Source organism: Muntiacus reevesi, chromosome 1 (assembly GCF_963930625.1).
Source record: "Muntiacus reevesi chromosome 1, mMunRee1.1, whole genome shotgun sequence".
Lineage (NCBI taxonomy): Eukaryota > Metazoa > Chordata > Mammalia > Artiodactyla > Cervidae > Muntiacus > Muntiacus reevesi.
Window position 1 is genome coordinate 195,118,723 of NC_089249.1, and position 19,517 is coordinate 195,138,239.

The 19,517-nt window shown below is 49.1% G+C and overlaps 1 protein-coding gene across 4 annotated transcripts in view; it reads right to left on the minus strand.

Annotated features, from left to right (window-relative positions):
- Nucleotides 1–18,155, minus strand: part of INSR (insulin receptor) — a 141,318-nt gene extending 123,163 nt beyond the window's left edge. For 3 of the 4 annotated variants that reach the window (XM_065917846.1, XM_065917845.1, XM_065917843.1), the window contains exon 1: nt 17,607–18,154. In XM_065917846.1, coding sequence (XP_065773918.1) covers nt 17,607–17,706 — 100 coding nt within the window. In that variant the 5' untranslated portion in view covers nt 17,707–18,154. Of the gene's footprint in view, nt 1–17,606 lie in introns of all 4 variants that reach the window. The other variant, XM_065917844.1, reaches the window with a different exon arrangement.
- Between the last annotated feature and the right edge of the window lie 1,362 nt (nt 18,156–19,517).

A 19,517-nucleotide genomic window follows, 5' to 3' on the forward strand; every position in this document is an offset into this window, starting at 1 on the left:
GCAGTACCTGTTTAGAAACCTTAAAACCATCACATCAAATATGATGCAATGGAGACATTGGGATTACAGGGGGTTGAGTAATGCAGCAGGTGCAGAAGGGGAAAGGGGAGCCGTCCCCAGTGAGTCAATGTGAAACATCTTCAGGAAATGGATTTATGGGGATAAAGGTGCCCACATCAGAAATAGGGCAAGGAGACCTGGCTGTGTTTTGTCAGTTCTCTCATTTTCCTGACTCTCCTTCCCAACCCGCCCTCCTGGCAGGCAGCCACAGTCTAATTACCTTTTATCCAAGTGTGTCAAGGGCTTCCCAGAGTCTGCTCTCCCCAGTACAAACACCCTGCACACCTATTCTCCTGCAGTTGGTCTCTCCCTTGCTCTGACACCCTCTATGGCTCTCCAGCACCCTGCACTTTCCCTCTCACAGCTCTCAAGCTTCTGCCCCTCCATCCCCTGCACCATGTAAAACAGGCCTGTCCACTACTCTCCAATTACAAGAGGGTCTTCCAAACACCACCCCTCCCATAACATGACCTATGAAGAGAAGGGAATGAAATGATGCAGACACCCAAGCAGTGACTAGCACACAGTAGGTGCTCAATTAATGTCAGCTATTTTGTTGTTGTTTATTTCTCCCAAACACATCACGGTGTCACCTCTAGGCTCTGTGCTTTCATCCCCCTAGACCAGGGCGGCAAATATTTTCTATAAAGCTTCAGATAGTAAGTACATTCTGCTTTGCGGTCAGTCTCTGTTTAGACTATTCCACTCTGTCGTTACAGCTCAAAAGCAGCCCAGAGATCACTAGCGGCTATGGCTGTGTTCCAATAAACCTTTATTATAAAAGCAGGCTGTGGGCTGGTGTTTTCCCTTGAGATGGTAGTCTGGTGACCCCTGCCTTACTCTGACAAAGTCCAACGGCACTTCTGCAACAATAGAGATGTTCTACATATGTGCTGGTCATATGGAAGCCACCGGCCATTCGTGGTTGTCAAGCACTTAAAATGTGGCTTATATAAGACTGAGGAGCTGGGTATTTGATTTCACTTTAGTAAGTATGAATGGAAAAAGACATGTGCACCAAGTGGCCACTGTTCTTAATACAGTAGCTTGAGTCCCTTTGACTGTCAAAGTTTTTTACACCTTAGCTCCCTACTTTGAAATCCAGCTCATCATCCTTCAAGATCTAGTTCAGAGGCCACCTCCTCCAGGAAGGCTTCTCTGATTTCCTTTCCTCCATATACTTATTTAGATCTTTCCCTCCTCCTGTGTTCCTTATACTGGAGTTAACATTCATCAGATGTGAACTCCTTAGACAACCTCTCCTTGCCGAAACACACACACTCACTCAGTCAGAGGTTGGGAGACACCATCAAGAGGACTAAGATGTCAGTTCCAACACCACACACTCATGCCACCCAAGCCTCGTCTAAGGTTCCCAGCTTCAGTCACATCAACAGCATGTACACCCAGAGGTCTGTCCAGACAGGTACCACACCTTGATCCCTCCCAACAGGCTCCATCTGCACCCCACAGATGAGAAAACTCTGAGGGGCAAAGCCAGTCAGCCAAGGGCATATGCCCTACCAGTAACATTCAAGGTTGCCAGATTTAGCAAATAAAAATGAAGGACCAGGGCTTCCCTGGTGGCTCAGTGGTAAAGAGTCCACCATCTAATGCAGGAGACACGGGTTCCATCCCTGGCACAGGATGACCCCACATGCCTTGGAGCAGCTAAGCCCCCATACACCACAACTACTGAGCCTGCGCTCTAGAGCCCAGGAACTGCAACTACTGAAGCCCAAGCCCCCTAGAGCCTGTGCTCTGCAACAAGAGAAGCCACTGCGATGAGAAGCCCTTGAACTGCAGCTAGAGAGTGGCCCCCACTCACGGCAACTGGAGAAAAGCCCGAGCAGCAATGAAGACCCAGCACAATCATAAATTAGTTAATTAAAAATTTAGGAAAAAAATGCAGAAAGCCCAGTTAAATTTGAATTTCAGATAAGCAAGGAGTAGTTTTTAGGTAAGTCTGCAATGTTTGGGACATGCTTATCCTTAAAAATTACTCATTGTTTACATTAAATTCAAATTTAACTTGGTGTCTCTGGCAGTGTACAGCTTAGACGTGGTCACAGGTCTGGGCTTCTCAAGCCTGAGCCTCATAACTCTATGCACACACACACACACTTGTGAAATTGGTGCAGATACACAAACACCATCCTTCCCAAGTTGTGGGAGAAAGCAGATATGAACATGCATTCAAAGATTAACCAGCTGTTGGGCATCATGGAAATGTAAATCCAAACCACAGTGAGATACCACTTCACTCCGACCAGGATGGCTAAAATTAAAAAGACAGACAATTACAATAGTTGACACAGAAGTGGAGAAATTAAAACCCTTGTACATTACTGGTGGGAATGGAAAATGGCTCAGCCGCTGTTGTGGAAAACAGTCTTGTAGCCCCTCAAAAGATTAAGCAAAGAGTTACCATATAACCCAGAAACTTCATTCCTAGGTGAAATGAAAACATAGGTCCAACCAGAAATGTGTGTACAAATGTCCATAGCATCATTATTTATGGCAACCAACAAGGGAGAAACAAGCCAACATGACATGTCCATGAAATGTAGCAAGTCCATACAGAGGAAGACTGTTCAACAATAACAGAGGAGAAAACCCTGACACTAGCTACAAAAGGGATGAACCTTGAAAACATGACGCTCAGTGAAAGAAGCCAGTCACAAAAGACCACATGTGGAAAGTTTCCATTTACATGAAATATCCAGAATAGCCAAATCCATAGAAAGTAGATTAGTGGTTTCAAGGGGTTCAAGAGAGGGAAATGCGGAGTGACAGATAAAAAGTATGGGATTTCTTTGGGAGGACTTATGAAAATGTTCTAAATTGATATTGATGGTTGCCCAATTCTGTGAATGTACTAATGTACGAAGAAACTCTAAATGGTAAATTTTAAATAGGTGAATTGTATGGTATTTAATTAGCTCTCAATAAAGTTGTTGTTGAAAAATTAAATGACTATGACTACCCAGGACAACAAAGAATTGCTTTATTTTTTAACCTCCAATGACTCTAACTCAAGTCATTAAAGCCATAGTGGTGGTGGTCATTGTTTAGTTGCTCAGTCATGTCTGACTCTTTGCTACCCCATGGACTGCAGCCCACCAGGCTCCTCTGTCCATGGGATTTCCCAGGCAAGGATACTGGAGTGGATTGCCATTTCCTTCTCCTCATTAAAGCCGTATGTGTCCCTATTAGTATAAGACAATAGAGCAATTTACTGCGGGGACAGAAAATACCCAGAGGATGTTAGAAGTAGTGCCAGCAATATATGTAGGACCCTGCACTGGTTTTTAATACCCCTGGGTGGGAAACTTAAGGATGCTTCAGGCCCTCAGTAAGTGGCACCTGGCTAACCATCACTCTACACACAGATAGGGAAGGACCACGGGATCAGGAGAGGAGAGCAGTCCTGGTGACGGCCAACACACTCACTCTGTGAAGCACTTGGCCATGTTCTGGCAGACACGCTCTCTCTTTCTTTTTTAAACTATTTACTTGATTTTTGGTTACATTCCGTCTTCATTGCTTTGCACGGGCTTTTTCTAGTTGTGGTGACCAGGGGCTGCTCTCCAGTTGCAGTGCTCAGGCTTCTCATTGCGGTGGCTTCTATTGTTGCAGACACAGACTTAGGCCCATGGGCTCAGTAGTTGCAGCTCTGAGGCTCTAAAGCTGGAGTTCTGTAATTGTGGCACTCAAGCTTAGTTGCCCTGGGGCATGTGAAATCTTCCCAGACCAGGGATCGAACCCGTATTCCCTGCACTGGCAGGCCGATTCTTATCTACTATACCACTAGGGAAGTCCTCTCTTGATGAATTCTAAAACTAATCCCAGAGGAAGTAGATAAACAAAATGGTCCATGCTCATTTTTGTGATGAGCAAAATTCAAGATTCACGCAGAATGAGTTGTAAGGGGTAACTGAGATTTCAATCCAGCAATTAAAGGCAAAGTTTATGCTGTAACTATGTTACAGTTTCTCCACTTCTGTTTTTTCAAAAACATACCTAATGAAGAAGCAGATGAATGTGACTTAAATAGGAAGCAATGAAATAATGTCCATGGGGTGACAACCTGGAGGAAGCTTGCTAAAGACGATTTTCTTCATTCACTCCTGCAGCACCTATTTGCTGAAAACCTGTTTCCACTGTTCCAAGGACTGGAAGTGCTTAAAAGAATAAGATACAGGCTGCCCTGGGTCTCAGAGACTTTAGTTGCTATTAACTACTCAAATCAACTGAAGGTATAACTGAGGAGGATATCTCAGTTAGTTAAGGAGAGCATCAAAGGCTAGAAGAAATCATAAAAAAACAAGCTACTTGACTAAGCCCAGGACAGTCAAGGGGGGCTTCCCAGAGGAGGTGACACCAGGACTAAAACCTACACAAACAGAGCAATAAGAATTATTCTGTTCTGCCTACTTCATTGGAAGGTCAAGAGTGACAGTAAGCTACAGCCCATCGATGTAGGTCACCAGGGTGTGTAGGGTCTAAAATAGCCTTCTCTGATAAAAACATGATAGAATTTTAAATTTTATCTAAAAAAGTAAAAAAAGAAACACTGAATTAAATATACTTAATCCAATGTATCAAAAAATTTCACTTCAACATGTAAGCAATACTAAAAAAAAAAAAAAAACTACAAGATTTTTTTCACATTATGCCTCCCAAATGCCATGTGTATTATACACTTGCAACATGTCTCAATTTAGATGCTAAATTTTGATCAGAAATACTCAATCAGTATATGCATATTCCACAAAATGAATCATTGAAAATGTAGGGTTCTTTGTATCCCCCCCAAAAATAGTTGTTTAATAACAGAATCAAGTACTGATTTTCTGACATTTCAATCAACTAAAGTTAAACAAGGCTTTATGTTTACATTTTTCACATTTATGTTTCAACGAATTAAATGTTGTTGTTCAGTCTAAGTCGCATTCGACTCTTTTTGACCCCATGGACTGTAGCACATTAGGCTTCCCTGTCCTCCACTATCTCCCTGAATTTTCTCAAATTCATGTCTATCGAGTCAGTGATGCCATCCAACCATCTCTTCCTCTGTCGCCTCCTTCTCCTTTTGCCTTCAATCTTTTCTAGCATCAGGGTCTTTTCCAAAGAGTTGGCTCTTTGCATCAGGTGGCCAAAGTACTAGAGCTTCAGCATCACTCCTTCCAGTGAATGTTCAGGACTGATTTCCTTTAGAATTGACTGGTTTGATCTCCTTGCTGTCCAAGGGACTCTCAAAAGTCTTCTCCAGCACCACAATTCAAAAGCATCAACTCTTCAGCACTCAGTCCTCGTCATGGTCCAACTCTCAACCATAGCTTTGGACTATATAGACTATTAATGAAAAAACCTATTTGAACAATTTCAAGAGCACCATGTGGATAGTGGCCACCACATTGGATAGTGCAACTATAGACTATTTCCATCAAAGCAGACAGTACTAGTCTTGAAGATCCCCTCTTGGCCAGAAGAATCTATGAATTTCGAAGTTGGAGAGAAGACGGATACAAGAGTCATCTTGGAAAGTGTCCCCTCTCCCCTGGTTTTCTCTTCATCATGAAAACAGCAAATAAATACTGAGGATCTGGGAGGGAGATGTCTAGAAGATTCTGAAACTTCTTTACAATGCTAAGAGTTATACTTTTTGCTTTCAAGCCTGTACGTTCTTCAAACATTCTTCAAATGCTCCCTTGTGGCCTCTTCTGGGGCCACACGTTCCTCTCTGCATTCTTTCCAGTCTTAACACTGCTTCTTCCAAAATTCAGGAGTCCTGGCCAACAAGTCTTGGGTTCAGGTGTCAGGCCACCACGCACAACAGTTTCAGGGCACACTAGAAACCCAACAGATCTGGGAACTTCCCTAGTGGCCCAGTGGCTAAAACTCCACACTCCCAATCCAGTGGGCCTGGGTTCCATCCCCGATCAGGAAACTAGATCCCACACACCACAACTGAGAGTTCACATGCCACAAGTAAAGATCCTGAGTGCCTCAACAAAGACGGAAGATCCTGTGTGGCACAACTAAGAGCTGGTTAGCCAAAATAAACAGGCAATTTTTTTAAAAAGAGAGAGAGAGAAACCCAACAGATCTGGCCTCCCACTCCAGCATGGGCCCCTGCCAACAGTATAATCCTGATTCATATATTTAATCTCTGTGTGCCTCAGTTTCCTCATCTATGAATGTTGATAATCACATGATGATGGGTAGGAAGAAGAGAACCAGTGTCCGGCCACGTACACGTATCAGTTCTTCACTCCAAGCTACTTTGAACCAATTCCCAGATTTATTCCCTTCAGAAATTAGAACTTGGGCACACCGAGGTGCCAGATTTCCTTATGAGTCTCCACCTGACTGCTCTTAAAACTGACTTCAGCCAGAACCTAGACAGCATATTAAAAAACAGAGACATCACTTTGCTGACAAAGGTCTATATCATCAAAGCTATGGTTTTTCCAGTAGTCATGTACAGATATGAGAGTTGGACCATAAAGAAGGTTGAGTGCCAAAGAATTGATGCTTTTGAACTGTGGTGCTGGAGAAGACTCTTGAGAGTCCCTTAGACTGCAAGGAGATCAAACCAGTCAATCCTAAAGGAAGTCAACCCTGAATATTCACTGGAAGCACTGATGCTAAAGCTGAAGCGCCAATACTCTGTCCACCTCTTGCAGAGAGTTGACTTATTGGAAAAAACCCTGATGCTGGGAAAGATCGAGAGCAGGAGGAAAAGGGGATGACAGGGGATGAGATGGTTGGACAGCATCACCGATTCAATGGACATGAACTCGGGTGAACTCCAGGAGATGATGAGGGACAGAGAAGCCTGGTGCGCTGCAGTCTGTGGGGTCTCAAAGAATTGAACGTGACTTGGCAACTGAACAACAACAACGAAAGTGTGTGAGATGGGTTCTGCTGGAAATGGCTGGTCACAGAAGGGCAGTAAATACCCTGAGGTGTGAGATGCACAAGATTGGGGTCTGGGCAACAGGCAAACTGTCACCAAGACAGATTTCCTCAAAGAGGAAAGAAACTGAGGCTCAGAAAGAAGCATCTCCTCAAGGTCACAAAGCCAGAAGGAGACAGAGCTGGGATTTAAACCCAGCATATTAGTCTGCTGTGCCATCCCTAACAAACGACCACAGACCAGGTGGCTTAAACACGAGGAATTTATTTTCTCCCAATTCTGGAGGCCAGAAGTCCGACATTAAGGTGTCAGCAGAATGAATTCTTTCTGAAGCCTCTCTCCTTGGCTTGTAGACTGCGTCTTTGCCCTGTGTCCTCACATGCTCTTCCCTCTGGGTGTGTCTGTCTTAATCTCCTTTTATAAAGACATCAGTCTTATCAGCAAATGGGCTTCCCAGGTGCCTCACTGCTAAAGAACCCGCCTGTCAGTGCAGGAGGTGTGGATTTGATCCCTGGGTCAGGAAGATCCCCTGCAGGAGGAAACAGCAACCCACTCCAGTGTTCTTGCCTGGGAAATCCCATGGACAGAGGAGCCTGGCTGGCCGCAGTCCATGGGGCCACAAAGAGAAGGACAAGACTGGACTCATGACTTATTAGCTTAGAGGCCATGCTGACTATCTCATTTTACCTTGACTCTCTCTTTAAAGACCCAGTCTCCAAAAACAGTCACATTCTGAGGGGTTAGAGGGTTGGGACTTCAACATGTGAGTTTTTGGGGTCGGGGCGGGGGCGCGGTTACAATTCAGTACATCACACGTAGGTCCTTAGGATTCCCACCCCTGTGTCCTTAGCCATCACACAGCATTTCTCAAAATATTCAGTGGAGGACTTCCCTGGTGGCTCAGTGGTAAAGAATCTCCCTGTCAATGCAGAAGGCATGGGTTCGATCCCTGATCTGGGAAGATCCCACATGCCTCAGAGCAACTAAGCCCATGTGTCACAACTACTGAACCTATGCTCTAGATCCCGGAAGTCACAACTTCTGAGCCCACGGGGCACAACTGCTAAAGCCCAAGCGCCCTAGAGTCCATGCTTTGCAACAAGAGAAGCCACTGTAATGAGAAGTCTGCGCACCACAACTGGAGAGTACACCCTGTTTACCAAAACGAGCAAAAAAAAAAAAAGCCCACACAGCAACCAAGACCCAGCACAGTCATAAATAAATAAACAAATATTTTTAAAAATAGAGTATTGCTTCCATTAATAAAAATTCTCTGTGGACCATCAGAATCATCTGGAGTGTTGGGGGCGGGTGGTGTATGTTAAAATGCAGATTCTTAGGCCCAGCTCTGGACCAAATGAATCAATGTCTCTAGGAGCCCAGGCCCTGAATCTGCATTTTAAATGAGGTCCCCAAGCATATGACAGGGACTCACATAGGACAAACATACCGTCTACCCAACCTAGGTCACCTCTCCAGCCCCACCTGTTCGTCTGAGCACTCTGTTCCAGGATCAATACCATTAGTTGCCTTCTTTGGGGTTGTTGATTGTTGTTTTGTTTTTTAATTTACTTGGCTCCACCCCACCTTAGTCACAGCACACGTGAGCTTTAGCTGTGGCACGTGGAATCTAGTTCCCTGACCAAGGATCGAACCTGGGACCCCTGCACTGGGAGGTCAGAGTCTTAACCACTGGACCACCAGGGAAGTCCCTCTTCCTTCTGAGGCCACCAGTCCTATTAGTTTAGGACTGTCCTCTTATGACCTCATTTAACCTTAATTACCTCCTAAAAGCTCTCTCTCCAAATACAGCCACATTGAGGAGTTAAGGTTTCAACTGATGAGTGGGGAGCAAGGAGGTGGCAATTCAGACCACAACAGTTCTTTTCCCCTCCTTTCCAGGACCTGCCTACTCCGGGATAGACTGCTTTCTACTTTAGACAAACATGCATCAACCCCTTCTCTGATCCACACTTAGAGTACGGTTTCATTTACCATGTAGTCAGCGTTTCACTAGAACGCATCTCCACTGAGCAGACCAGTGTCTGTGGGGACCCAGACAGATACACCCAGCCTGTGCGGAAAGGGAAGGAGAATGGGGTGGGCGATGAAGTCAGAGAGGGGAGGAAGGAGGCCTCTGACCCAGTTCCATGAGGAAAAAGTAGGAATCCACAGGTGAAAAGAAGGAAGAAAAGTCCCTGGGGCACAGGAAGCAAATGCAAGCACATAAAGAAGAGAGAACCCCAAGGAAGTGCAGTCATGAAGTCAGGAATTGAGACCACACTCTGCTCAGCTAAGGCCAGGCTCAATTGTGAGGGGGATGGGTTGATTGAGCTGGCAGCTGTAGATGGACCGAAGCAACAAGTAGAAAAGTCTCTCTGGTAGTAGGGGAGAGAAAGTACTGGACAGGGCACTCTGGAACCACCTCTGTGGCTTGGCCTAGCAGGCCTGTCATGGGGTGGGTGGGTGCAAAAGGAAACAGACAAGACCACCGAGTCATCTAAGGAACCAGCATCCATGGGGACTCAGTCCCCAGGGAGATGGGGTGGGGGCGGGGGGTGAGGCACGATTGTTGATGAACCTGGAGAGGGCCAGATAGAACCAGTGGCAAGGACGACAGGCTCAGACTGGGGCACAATGAGTCTGGGGCGGGGGGGGGGGGGCGGGGGGGGGTGGCTTTGGGATGCGGATCCAGTGGATGTTGGGAGCTTGGGGAGAGGGGTGGATGCAGGCAGAAGTGATGACAGTATGTGATAAAACCAGGAGGATAAAAGGATGGAAGGGGTATGGGAGGTCTGGAGAGCACAGTATTTAAGACCAGGGAACCAGAGAGAGGACCAAAGACCCACAGTCACCCTGACACCCGTATCTTCCACAAGCGTCTCTGAAAGCTCCGGAACAGCTAGGCTAAATCCCTCCAGTCAATTCCATACCTCTGTATAGACCACCTCAAGGACACCACCCATCAAACCACAAGGTTACAAGGGGCTTCCATGCCATTTCAAGAGTCCTGCCTCCTGTATACAGATGATGCCACAAAAGACACCGGAAAAAATACCAAGAGAAGTCTTGGGACTTTCTTGGAATCAGCCTGCCAATGCAAGGGCCCCAGATTTGATCCCTGGTTCAGGAAGATCCCATGTGCCATGCAGCAACTACTGAACCCGAGGGTTGCAACTGCAGAAGCTTGCACACCCCAGAGCCTGTGCTCCGCAACTAGAGAAGCTGCTTCGATGACAGGTCAGCGCATCGCAACTAGAGAGTAGCCCACATGCAACAATGAAGACCCAGTGCAGTCAAAAATAAATAACAAATTTTTCAAAAAGAAAACCAAGAGAAGTCTTGCAACAACAACAATGACAAAAAAAGTAGCAGATGTCTTCAATACCGTGTAACTGAATATAATTGGGAAGAGACGTCTCAGTGAGAATTTATCCGTTTTCTGATCTCCTGCAAGGAAACCAGATCCATGGTTGAAAACAGATGAGCAACGAGAAGTCACAGACAGGCCATCAGAAAACAGGGGGCGCCCTGCTTTCTTTATCCCTTTGGGTCCAACCACTACCTTTTCCCACACTCTTAATATAAAACACAGTTTTTCGAAAGTACCTGTGTTTTCCACCTTCTCACAAAGGCATGGGAGAGAAGCAAGCACCTCCTGGTAACAGCCTGCTCTTCCTAAACACAAAACAGGAGGTACCTTCTCAACCTGATGGGACACCATCCCCTGAATGAATTGAAAGAAAGGCTCCGATTTGACACCAAATTTTAATCCTCATCAGTCTGCATCGAACTCCAACTGGAACTCATAGCCAGTCTGCACTGGGCAACACAGAACGAATCTCATGCTGCTGGAAACAAAATAGGTTTCTAGAAGCCCCGACAGCCACTGGGGAATGGCTCAGCACCGGGGTCAGCAGAACACAGGAGGACCTCCCTGCTCCTTGAAACACAGGCCAGGGGCTCTCTGCCATCTCTCATCTCTCAAGGGCTTCCCAGCTGGCTCAGTGGTAAAGAATCCACCTGCCAATGCAGGAGATGCGGGTTTGATCCCTGGGTCAGGAAGATCCCCTGGAGGAGGAAATGGCAACCCACTCCAGGATTCTTGCCTGGGAAATCCCATGGACAAGAGGAGCCTAGTGGGCTACAGCCCATGGGTTTGCAAAGAGTTGGACACGACGGAGTGACTGAACAACAAATGTGCACGTATATAGAACTGAATTACTCTGCTGTACACCAGAAACTAACACAGCATTGTGAACTGAGTATACTTCAATTAAAAAAATTTTAAGGATGTTTGTCGTATCCTTGAGGATGTATGAATCCACAACAGGAGAGATGCAACGAGAAGGCAAGATGTCACCTTGTTTGATCTGAGCTGGAACATGCCTGTCAGATGACCCCAATTTTTTGCCACTTGTGCCTCCTGGTGCATGGCCAGGAATAACCATTAAAGCTCTGAGTATTTATTTTGGAATTACAAATGTGCTGTCCTGTGCTTAGTCACTCAGTAGTGTCTGACTCTTTGCGGCCCCATGGACTGCAGCTCGCCAGGCTCCTCTATCCATGGAGATTCTCCAGACAAGAATACTGGAGTGGGTTGATGCCCTCCTCCAGATCTTCCCAACTCAGGGATTGAACCCAGGTCTCCCACACTGCAGGTGGATTCTTTACCATCTGAGCCACCAGGGAAGCCAAATAAATTTTCACAAATAGGTGAATTCACAAATATGGAATCCAGAAAAAATGAGAATCTTATGAGTACTGAAGTTTTCAAGCTTAAGACTATAGACTCAATTATAAGATACTTATTAAAAATATTTATTCATTTATTTGGCTGCCCTGGGTCTTAATTGTGGCTTGCGGGATGTTTGGTTACAGCATGCAGGATCTTAAGTCCCTGACCAGGGATCAAACCCAGGCCCCTTGCATTGGGACTATGGAGTCTTAGACACTGGACCACCAGGGAAGTTGCAGGAATTAAGACACTTTTAAAAGTCTAGCGAAAACTATAGGGATGCCAAGTGTTGCCAGGGGTTTGAGGTAGGGATGGCATAATGATAAAGGGGTGGCTAGAAGGAGTTTGGGTGGTGGTAGATGGGACACTTCTAACTATGGGGACAGCTACACAATTCTATGCAGGGGTTAAAATGCAAAAACTGTACACACACACAAAGAGTCAGATTTACTGTACCACCATTTTAATAACAAAAATATTTAAAGATCCACACCAAACAGGGACTTCCCTGGAGGTCCACTGGTTAAGAATCTGCCTTCCAATGCAGGGGATGCAAGTTTGATCCCTGGTCAGGAGAACTAAGATCCCACATGCTGCTGGGCAACTATGCCCGTGTGCCACAACCACTGAACCCCCCCCGGCTCTGGAGCCCATCTGCCACAACTAGAGAGAAGCCCATGCACCACAACTAAGACCTGAAGCAGCCAAATAAATAAATAAATATTTAAAACAAAACAAAAAGATACACACCAAAATAGCACACGCCCCTGTGTATGTGTGTGTGTGTGCATGTATAAGAGTCATATCTGACTCTTTGTGACCCCAGGGGACTGTAGCCTGCCAGGCTTCTCTGTCCGTGGGACTATCTAGCCAAGAATACTGGAGTAGGTTGCCATTTCCTTCTCCAGGGCATCTTCCGGACCCAGGGATCAAACCTGTGTCTCCTGCATTGGCAGGTGCATTCTTTGCCACTGAGCCACCTGGGAAGTCCAAACAAAGCATAGTCATCTCACAAGACAGAAACACAATGGTTTTAGGGGCAAAAGGGAACTTTTATTTTTCCCCCTCTAAACTTGTGCAATTTTTTTTTGCAATGAGAATGCAGTTATTCTGTTAATTTAAAAACCATAAATGGTCCAATTGCAAAACATAAACCAAGTCACTCCCACTGTGTTCTTCATAGAAATTTACATAAGGGGTTCTCAAGAGGCCCCTCAAGTGGTATCTCCCAGCAGATACCACTTTCTCTTGGCACTAGAGACAGGGCTGATAGCACAGAGTCCTCATTCAATGCCAAGAAGACCGTTTAAACAAATAAATCCAAAGATCTCTCACACACACACACACCCAAAGAAGGAACATCAGTTATTTTCTCACCATCAGAACCCATACATTCAGCACAGCAAATGGTATCAGTTTCTTTAATAAGGCTTTCTCTGTAAAGGGGAAAACACGGTGTTTTTCCCGGGAATTTCATTTAACTTGATTCATTCAAAGTCGAACCAGAGACCACACAAGCTATGAGGCATGTCATAACGATCCTCGAGGAGTTTGCTCTAAATCCAGAGTCGGCAAACTTTCTCTGGAAAGGGCCCAAGTGTAAATATTGTTGGGAGCCACGCGATCGCAACCGTTCAACTCTGCCCTTAGAGCACAGAAGCAGCCACAGAGGATGCGTGAACCGATGGGCATGGCGGCATGCCAATAAAACTTTATTTACAAAAACAGGCGTGGGCGGGCAGGGTTTGACCCCTGTTCTAAAGACTTTGACCGCATATAAATTAAAAAGTGAGCGTGAGAGAGAGAGTCAGAGTAGGGAATGGCCCTCGATGAAGACTAAAGATAATAGCAGCCCGGAAAAGGAGCAGAGGAAAAGAAGAGAGGATGGGAGGAGCCAGGCTTAGGTGAAAACTCATCAGGAGAGGGGAGGCAAAACCCAGAGACGTCAACTAGGGTGAGGCTGCCATTGGGAGGTGAGGAAGGACTTTTGCTAGCACCATGGGCGAAGCAATGGAGACACAAGCCAGATGCTGTGGGTAGAGCAGTGGGTGAAAGGTAAGAGAGCAAGGGTGATGAGTGCCCATCGGCGGTTCGGGGAGGCTTGACAGAGGAAGGCAAAAGGTGGGTGGTGGGTAGCCGGGCCCTGGGGAGTATTGAGTGTTTATAGGCTGAAAAGAAAAGGCTCCTGGGCGGATGGAGATCCCTGAACAGAGGGGAGAGAGGAAGGAACCTAAGTGGATAAGTGTCCTGCATACTAAGTCACTTCAGTCGTGTCTGACTGTTATGACTCCATCGACTGCAGCTTGCCAGCATCTTCTGTCCATGGGATTTCCCAGGCAAGCATACTGGATCAGGTTGCCATGCCTTCCTCCAGGGGATCTTCCTGACCCAGGGATTGAACCCACATCTCATATGTGTCTCCTGCATTGGCAGGTAGATTCTTTACCACTAGCACCAAAAGCAGTGGTTCTCAACTCCGAGGACAGTTGGTGGTGTCTGGAGACACTTTTTGGTGGTCATGGCTTGGAGAGGGGTATTGCTACAGGTCACAGACCACGGACGGTGTGCAACATCTTAAGATACGCAAGACAGCCCCCTGCAACCAAGAACCATCCAACCTCATAGATCAAGAGCATGGAAATCGAGAAGGTCTATTCTAGCCAAAAAAAAAAAGGATGTCAACGAGGAAGTGGAGTGAGGTGGGGGCCCTCGGGGTGAGGCTCACCCCCAGTGACCTCTATGAATGAGCAGGGCAGGGTCGAGGGTCAGGTCATCAGGAGGGAAGCAAAGACTAGGAAGAACCTCATAGAACTGACCCAGAGAGCAGAAGTTCTGCTCTGAGGGTCCCAAAGTGCACCAGAAAACCCACAGAGAAACATCAGATTCCACCCTCGAGAGGTAAGGGGGATCCAAAAGCAACATCTAGGCACCTCAACTCATCAATTCACTGCCCCCGCCAAGATTCAGTTTCCACTATAATTAATCCCACTTTGCCTTCATTCTCTGACTTCACAGTGCTCCTGGGTCATCTCGGGCCAGAGTGGGTCAACCCAAGGAGACATGGGAGGGAAAACCACTGCCCAGTTCAGCCAAGCCACAGAGACTCCACAGAGGGGATGAAGTGGGCTGGCACATCCCACGTGATGTCGAGGATAGAGTCCTCAGTCCTTCAAAATCCCACTGATCTCCCTTGATCCCACCCCCACCCCAGACAGAATGCCACACTGCTTGCTGCTGGAGATTAACCAACGATCCGGAAAGTTCCTCGCCCCTCCCCAAACCTCCGAAGAGCATCACATGTCATTTATTTGAGAGTATTTTGTTAACCTTTATACCACAGGAGTTGGGGCGGGGAGGCTCAGAGTCCCAAGAAGAACCTTCTGTTAAGAAACCTTTTATTAACAAACTGGGGTTCTCATCTCAGCACTGCCACCTCATCCAAGTTCCTCACCTTCGAAATGGATAATAAACCTTGCCTCAGAGTGCTATGGTGAGCATTAATCGAGATTATCAGTGCAGAGTGTGTAGAATAGCACCTGCGGAGCCTTTGCTTATATTTGTGTCAGTTAGGTTTTATCTGGAGAATAAAGGAGACGTGACTTGGACTCCTACGGAGAACAGGAAGGATAGGAGTTGAATCTAGAACAAATATTTAGGACTTCCCTGGTGGTCCAAGGGTGATGAATCTGCCTGCCAATGCTGAGGACAGGGGTTCGACCTCTGGTGCGGGAAGATCCCATGTGCTGCAGAGCAGCTAAGCCCGAGTGCCACAGCTACTGAGCCTGTGCTCTAGGGCCAGGGAGCCACAAGTATTGAGCACACGTGCCACAACTACTGAAGCCCGCGTGCCCTAGGGCCCGGGCTCCACAATAAGAGAAGCCACCGGAATGAGAAGCCCGTGCACAGCAACTAGAGAGTAGCCTCAATCATCATACCTAGAGAAAAGCCCAGCACAGCAATGAAGACCCAGCACAGTCAAAATAAATAAATTTATCAAACATCTACTAGGTGTCAGGGACTGCTCTAGGCTCTGGAACTGTGGTAGTGAACAAGAGAAACATAAGCCTCTCCCTCGTGGAAACTATATACATGTAAGAAGTGGTAAATCCATCCACTGATCCCTGAAAGTGAAAGTCGTATCGGACTCTTTGCCACCCCATGGACTGTAGCCCACCAGGCTCCTCTGTCCATGAGATTCTCCAGTCAAGAACACTGGAGTGGAGAGCCATTCCCCTCTCCAGGGGATCTTCCCGATCCAAGGATGAAACCCAGGTTCCTCCAGGCAGATTCTTTGCCATCTGAGCCACCAGGAAAGCCAGCCCAGGCACACATCCACCATTAATTACTAAAGCTACCAGGAACAGAGGAGCAAGGAACCACATACATATACAGGTGTGCACGCACACACAGACACACATGCGCATGGGCGTGCAAAGCCTGATACAGATCTAACAGCTGGTCTGAGTTTTTGTCTTTTTTTAAACAAGAGCCTAAATCCACTGCTATCCTTCCTTGGAGGAGCACCCACTGTACACCAGGCACTCGGGCGCCTGGAGACCTTGCCTAATTGGCAGAGGTGCTCCACGAACCCGGTTTGTCAACTCCAGAGCCCCCACGTGCTATCTCGTGCATCCCCACTCACCTACAGGCAACTCAGGAACGTCTGCGCCTTCCCTGCCTACCCCTTCCTCATCGGGACTGATTTCCTTTTATGGAGAAATCTGAAGTAACCCAACACATATTTTGAAAGCAGGACCTCCGCCATCATGGTGGGAAACCCCAGTTACATTCTCTTCAAGGATTTTCCATCCTTGACCTGCAGCCAGAGAGACCTGCTGTCAAGCCCAAGGAAAATGCTGGGACTTGCCCCCTCTCTCCAGCCCAGGGACACTCATGAGGGAGACTTGAGAAGGGAGGTGGGGGGCGGGGTGCTGGGCTGACCCCAGGTTAGAGACCTGCCCAGCCGACAGGTAAAGGGGTGGAGGAGGGAGGTTACCGGGGCTCCTGGGGCGTGGGCAGCTGGGCAGAGCCCTGGGCCCAGGCACCACCAGAGAGGCTTGTCTTCTCTCTAGCTCTGATTCTGGGGCAAGTGAATACTGTGTCCTTCCTGAGCCTCAGTTTACGCGTCTGTGAAATGGACCAACAACAGCATCAGCCTCCACGGGCTGCAGCAGAGATCCAGAGAGTTAAGACCGGCCAGCCCAAGGCATCTGGTAACCCTAGCTATAATAATCATAAAAGCCGACACTACTGCTACTACAGTTGCGCTGTTGCCAAGGGCTAGAGCTTGCCTCCGACATCTGGAAACAGAATTCCAGAGTATAAACATGGAACCAAAGTCAGGGGTAGCCGTGGGTCTAGATACCAGAAAGAAAGGGGCGGGTTCTACAATTCCTCGCCCCCTGGGGGAGCGTCACCAAGCTGCTGGGATCCCAAGGGACCACCCTGCCTTCAGTCAGTCACTCCAAACCGTCTGTGCCCGGGGCATCTGGCTGTCCGAGAGTGTCCGATGACCCCACTTCTCGGAGGCGACCCAGAGAGGACGCGTGTCCCGTCTCTGGAGCCAGGTGGTGGGCTCGGAGAGGCCCAGACACGGGGGTTCGAGGAGCGCTCTCGGGAGAGGCGCCCGCGGAGGGGCGGGCACTAGGGCAAGGTTCCTCCAGCCCGGGGCCCGCTTGCGGGTCGTGGAGCCTCGAGCCCAGGCGGGCAAAGGCCAAGGTCAGAGGCTTCCCGCCCCCCGCGAGGACGGAGAAACCGTCCGGGCCACCCGGCCTCCGACGGAGGACGGCACTCCGTCCACAACGGGGGGTGGTTCCATTTTGGCAAAGGGTCCCCTCCCCACCCGCGCGGCTTCCCGCCCACCCCGGGACCCCCCAGACTCACCCTCTCCAGGGTACAGGTGGCCCGCGGCGCCCACCAGCAGCGCGGCGACGACCACCATCAGCAGCACGGCTGCCGCCCCCCGCCGGCCCCCGGCGCCCATGGCTGCGGGAGCGCGGGGTGCCGAAGGATCACAGCGCGAGGCGCTGGCCGGCGGGGTGCATGCTCCGAAGCGGGCGCCCCAGAGGCGCTGGGGGTCGCGCGTCCTTCTCTTCCACGCGGGCCGCCCAAGGTCCCGCAGCCTGCGCCCGGGAGGGCTCTAGAAACGGCCCCGGGAGGGGCGCGCGGCCTCCGCCGCTACGAATCCGGCAGTGCGGCCGGGTGGAGACGGTCCCGACTCCGGGCCCCCGCGGCCCGGGCCCCGGTCCCGACGATCTTAGGGCCCAGAGCCCCGCGCTGCGCCCCCCTGACTCTAGGCTCTTGGCCCCGAGCGCTCCCGAGCTCCGATCTTCGGACGCGCGGACAAACGGACGTGCGGACAGGCGGGCGGGCACCTGGGCTGGCGGGTGGCGGGCGGGCGGCGGGAGCCAGGGCTGCTCGGCCCGTAAACAACGCGGCCCGTCAGCTGGGCCCCGTTCGGGCCGCGGGAAAAGGCGGCGCGGATCTGGGCTCGGAAGGGACTCGGCGCCCGGCAGAGGCCCGAGAGGGGTGGAAGGAGGACGGGCAGGGGGGAGGCGCCGCCCCGCCCGCCCGCCCGCCAGTCTCCCTATCCTGGGCCCCGCGCTGGAGGCCCCCGTCGCGCCCTAGCCGAGGGGGCGCCCCAGATCCCTGCCCAGCCCCAGTGCCCCGTCCAGCCCCAGGGCTCCTGTCTCAGAGCCCGGGAGCGCCCCAGATTGACCAACTCAGCAAGTCGGATCCCGTGTTTAAAACATTTTGCTAGTTTGTTCTTCGTGGGACTTTGGAAAATTCATTTGTTAAAAATATTGCATTGAAATATTGTTTATCGTAGTTACTCGGCTTTTTGGTACTCCCTTAAGTGTTGCGTTCACCTCCCCCTTGTCACAGTCTGGCCAGTGAGGATGGCCCTCGAGCGCCCCAGATGTCCTACCCCAGAGTGCGCCCCCGCCCAGAGCCAGGCCCCTGGGACAGCCACGTGCACGCGCGTGCCGCGTGCGCTCAAGTATTCGGTAGGCTGGGCCCCTCCGCACGATGCGTGGTTCAAGGTGGAGAAATGACCCCTAGGAGAAAGTGTAGAAACTCTCAAAAAAGAAAAAAGTGCAAACCAGGCGCTGGAGATCTTTGGTGGAACACAGGTGGACACACCCCATTTTCAATACGCAGACCCAGAGTCCATGTGTGTTTGAATGTCAGTCACACGACTGCGGCCACTCCGCCTTGCCGAAGAGGGGCCTTAAGTACAGAAAAGCCAGAACTGAGTGAGAATCTGGTCCCTCCACTTAAGACTTCCTGTGCGGCCTTGAATGAGTAATTTTACTCTCTCTCGATGGGCCTCATCTGTATGATGCATGTAAGGATACCTGCAGGTCAGATTTGGTGAGTTGTAAGGGCTTCCCAGGTGGCTCAGTGCTAAAGAATTTGCCCACCAATGCAGGAGACGCAGGTTCCATCCTTGGGTCAGGAAGATTCCCTGGAGGAGGAAATGGCAACCCACTCCAGTATTCTTGCCTGGGAAACCCCATGGATAGAGGAGCCTGGCAAGCTACAGTCCATGGAGTCCCAAAGAGTTTGACATGACTGAGCTGGTGTGCGTACACACACACACACACACACACACACACACACACACGACTGAGCACGTATGCGCATGCACACACACAGTCTCCCAGGGGAAATAAAGCATGCCAAAGCACCCAGCACAACGGTCGGCTGAGGGCATTCATTCTTTCGTCTATTAAACAAATATTAGTTTGCCAGTAGCTGGGCCCACTGTTCTTCTAACTCAAATCTATTCCT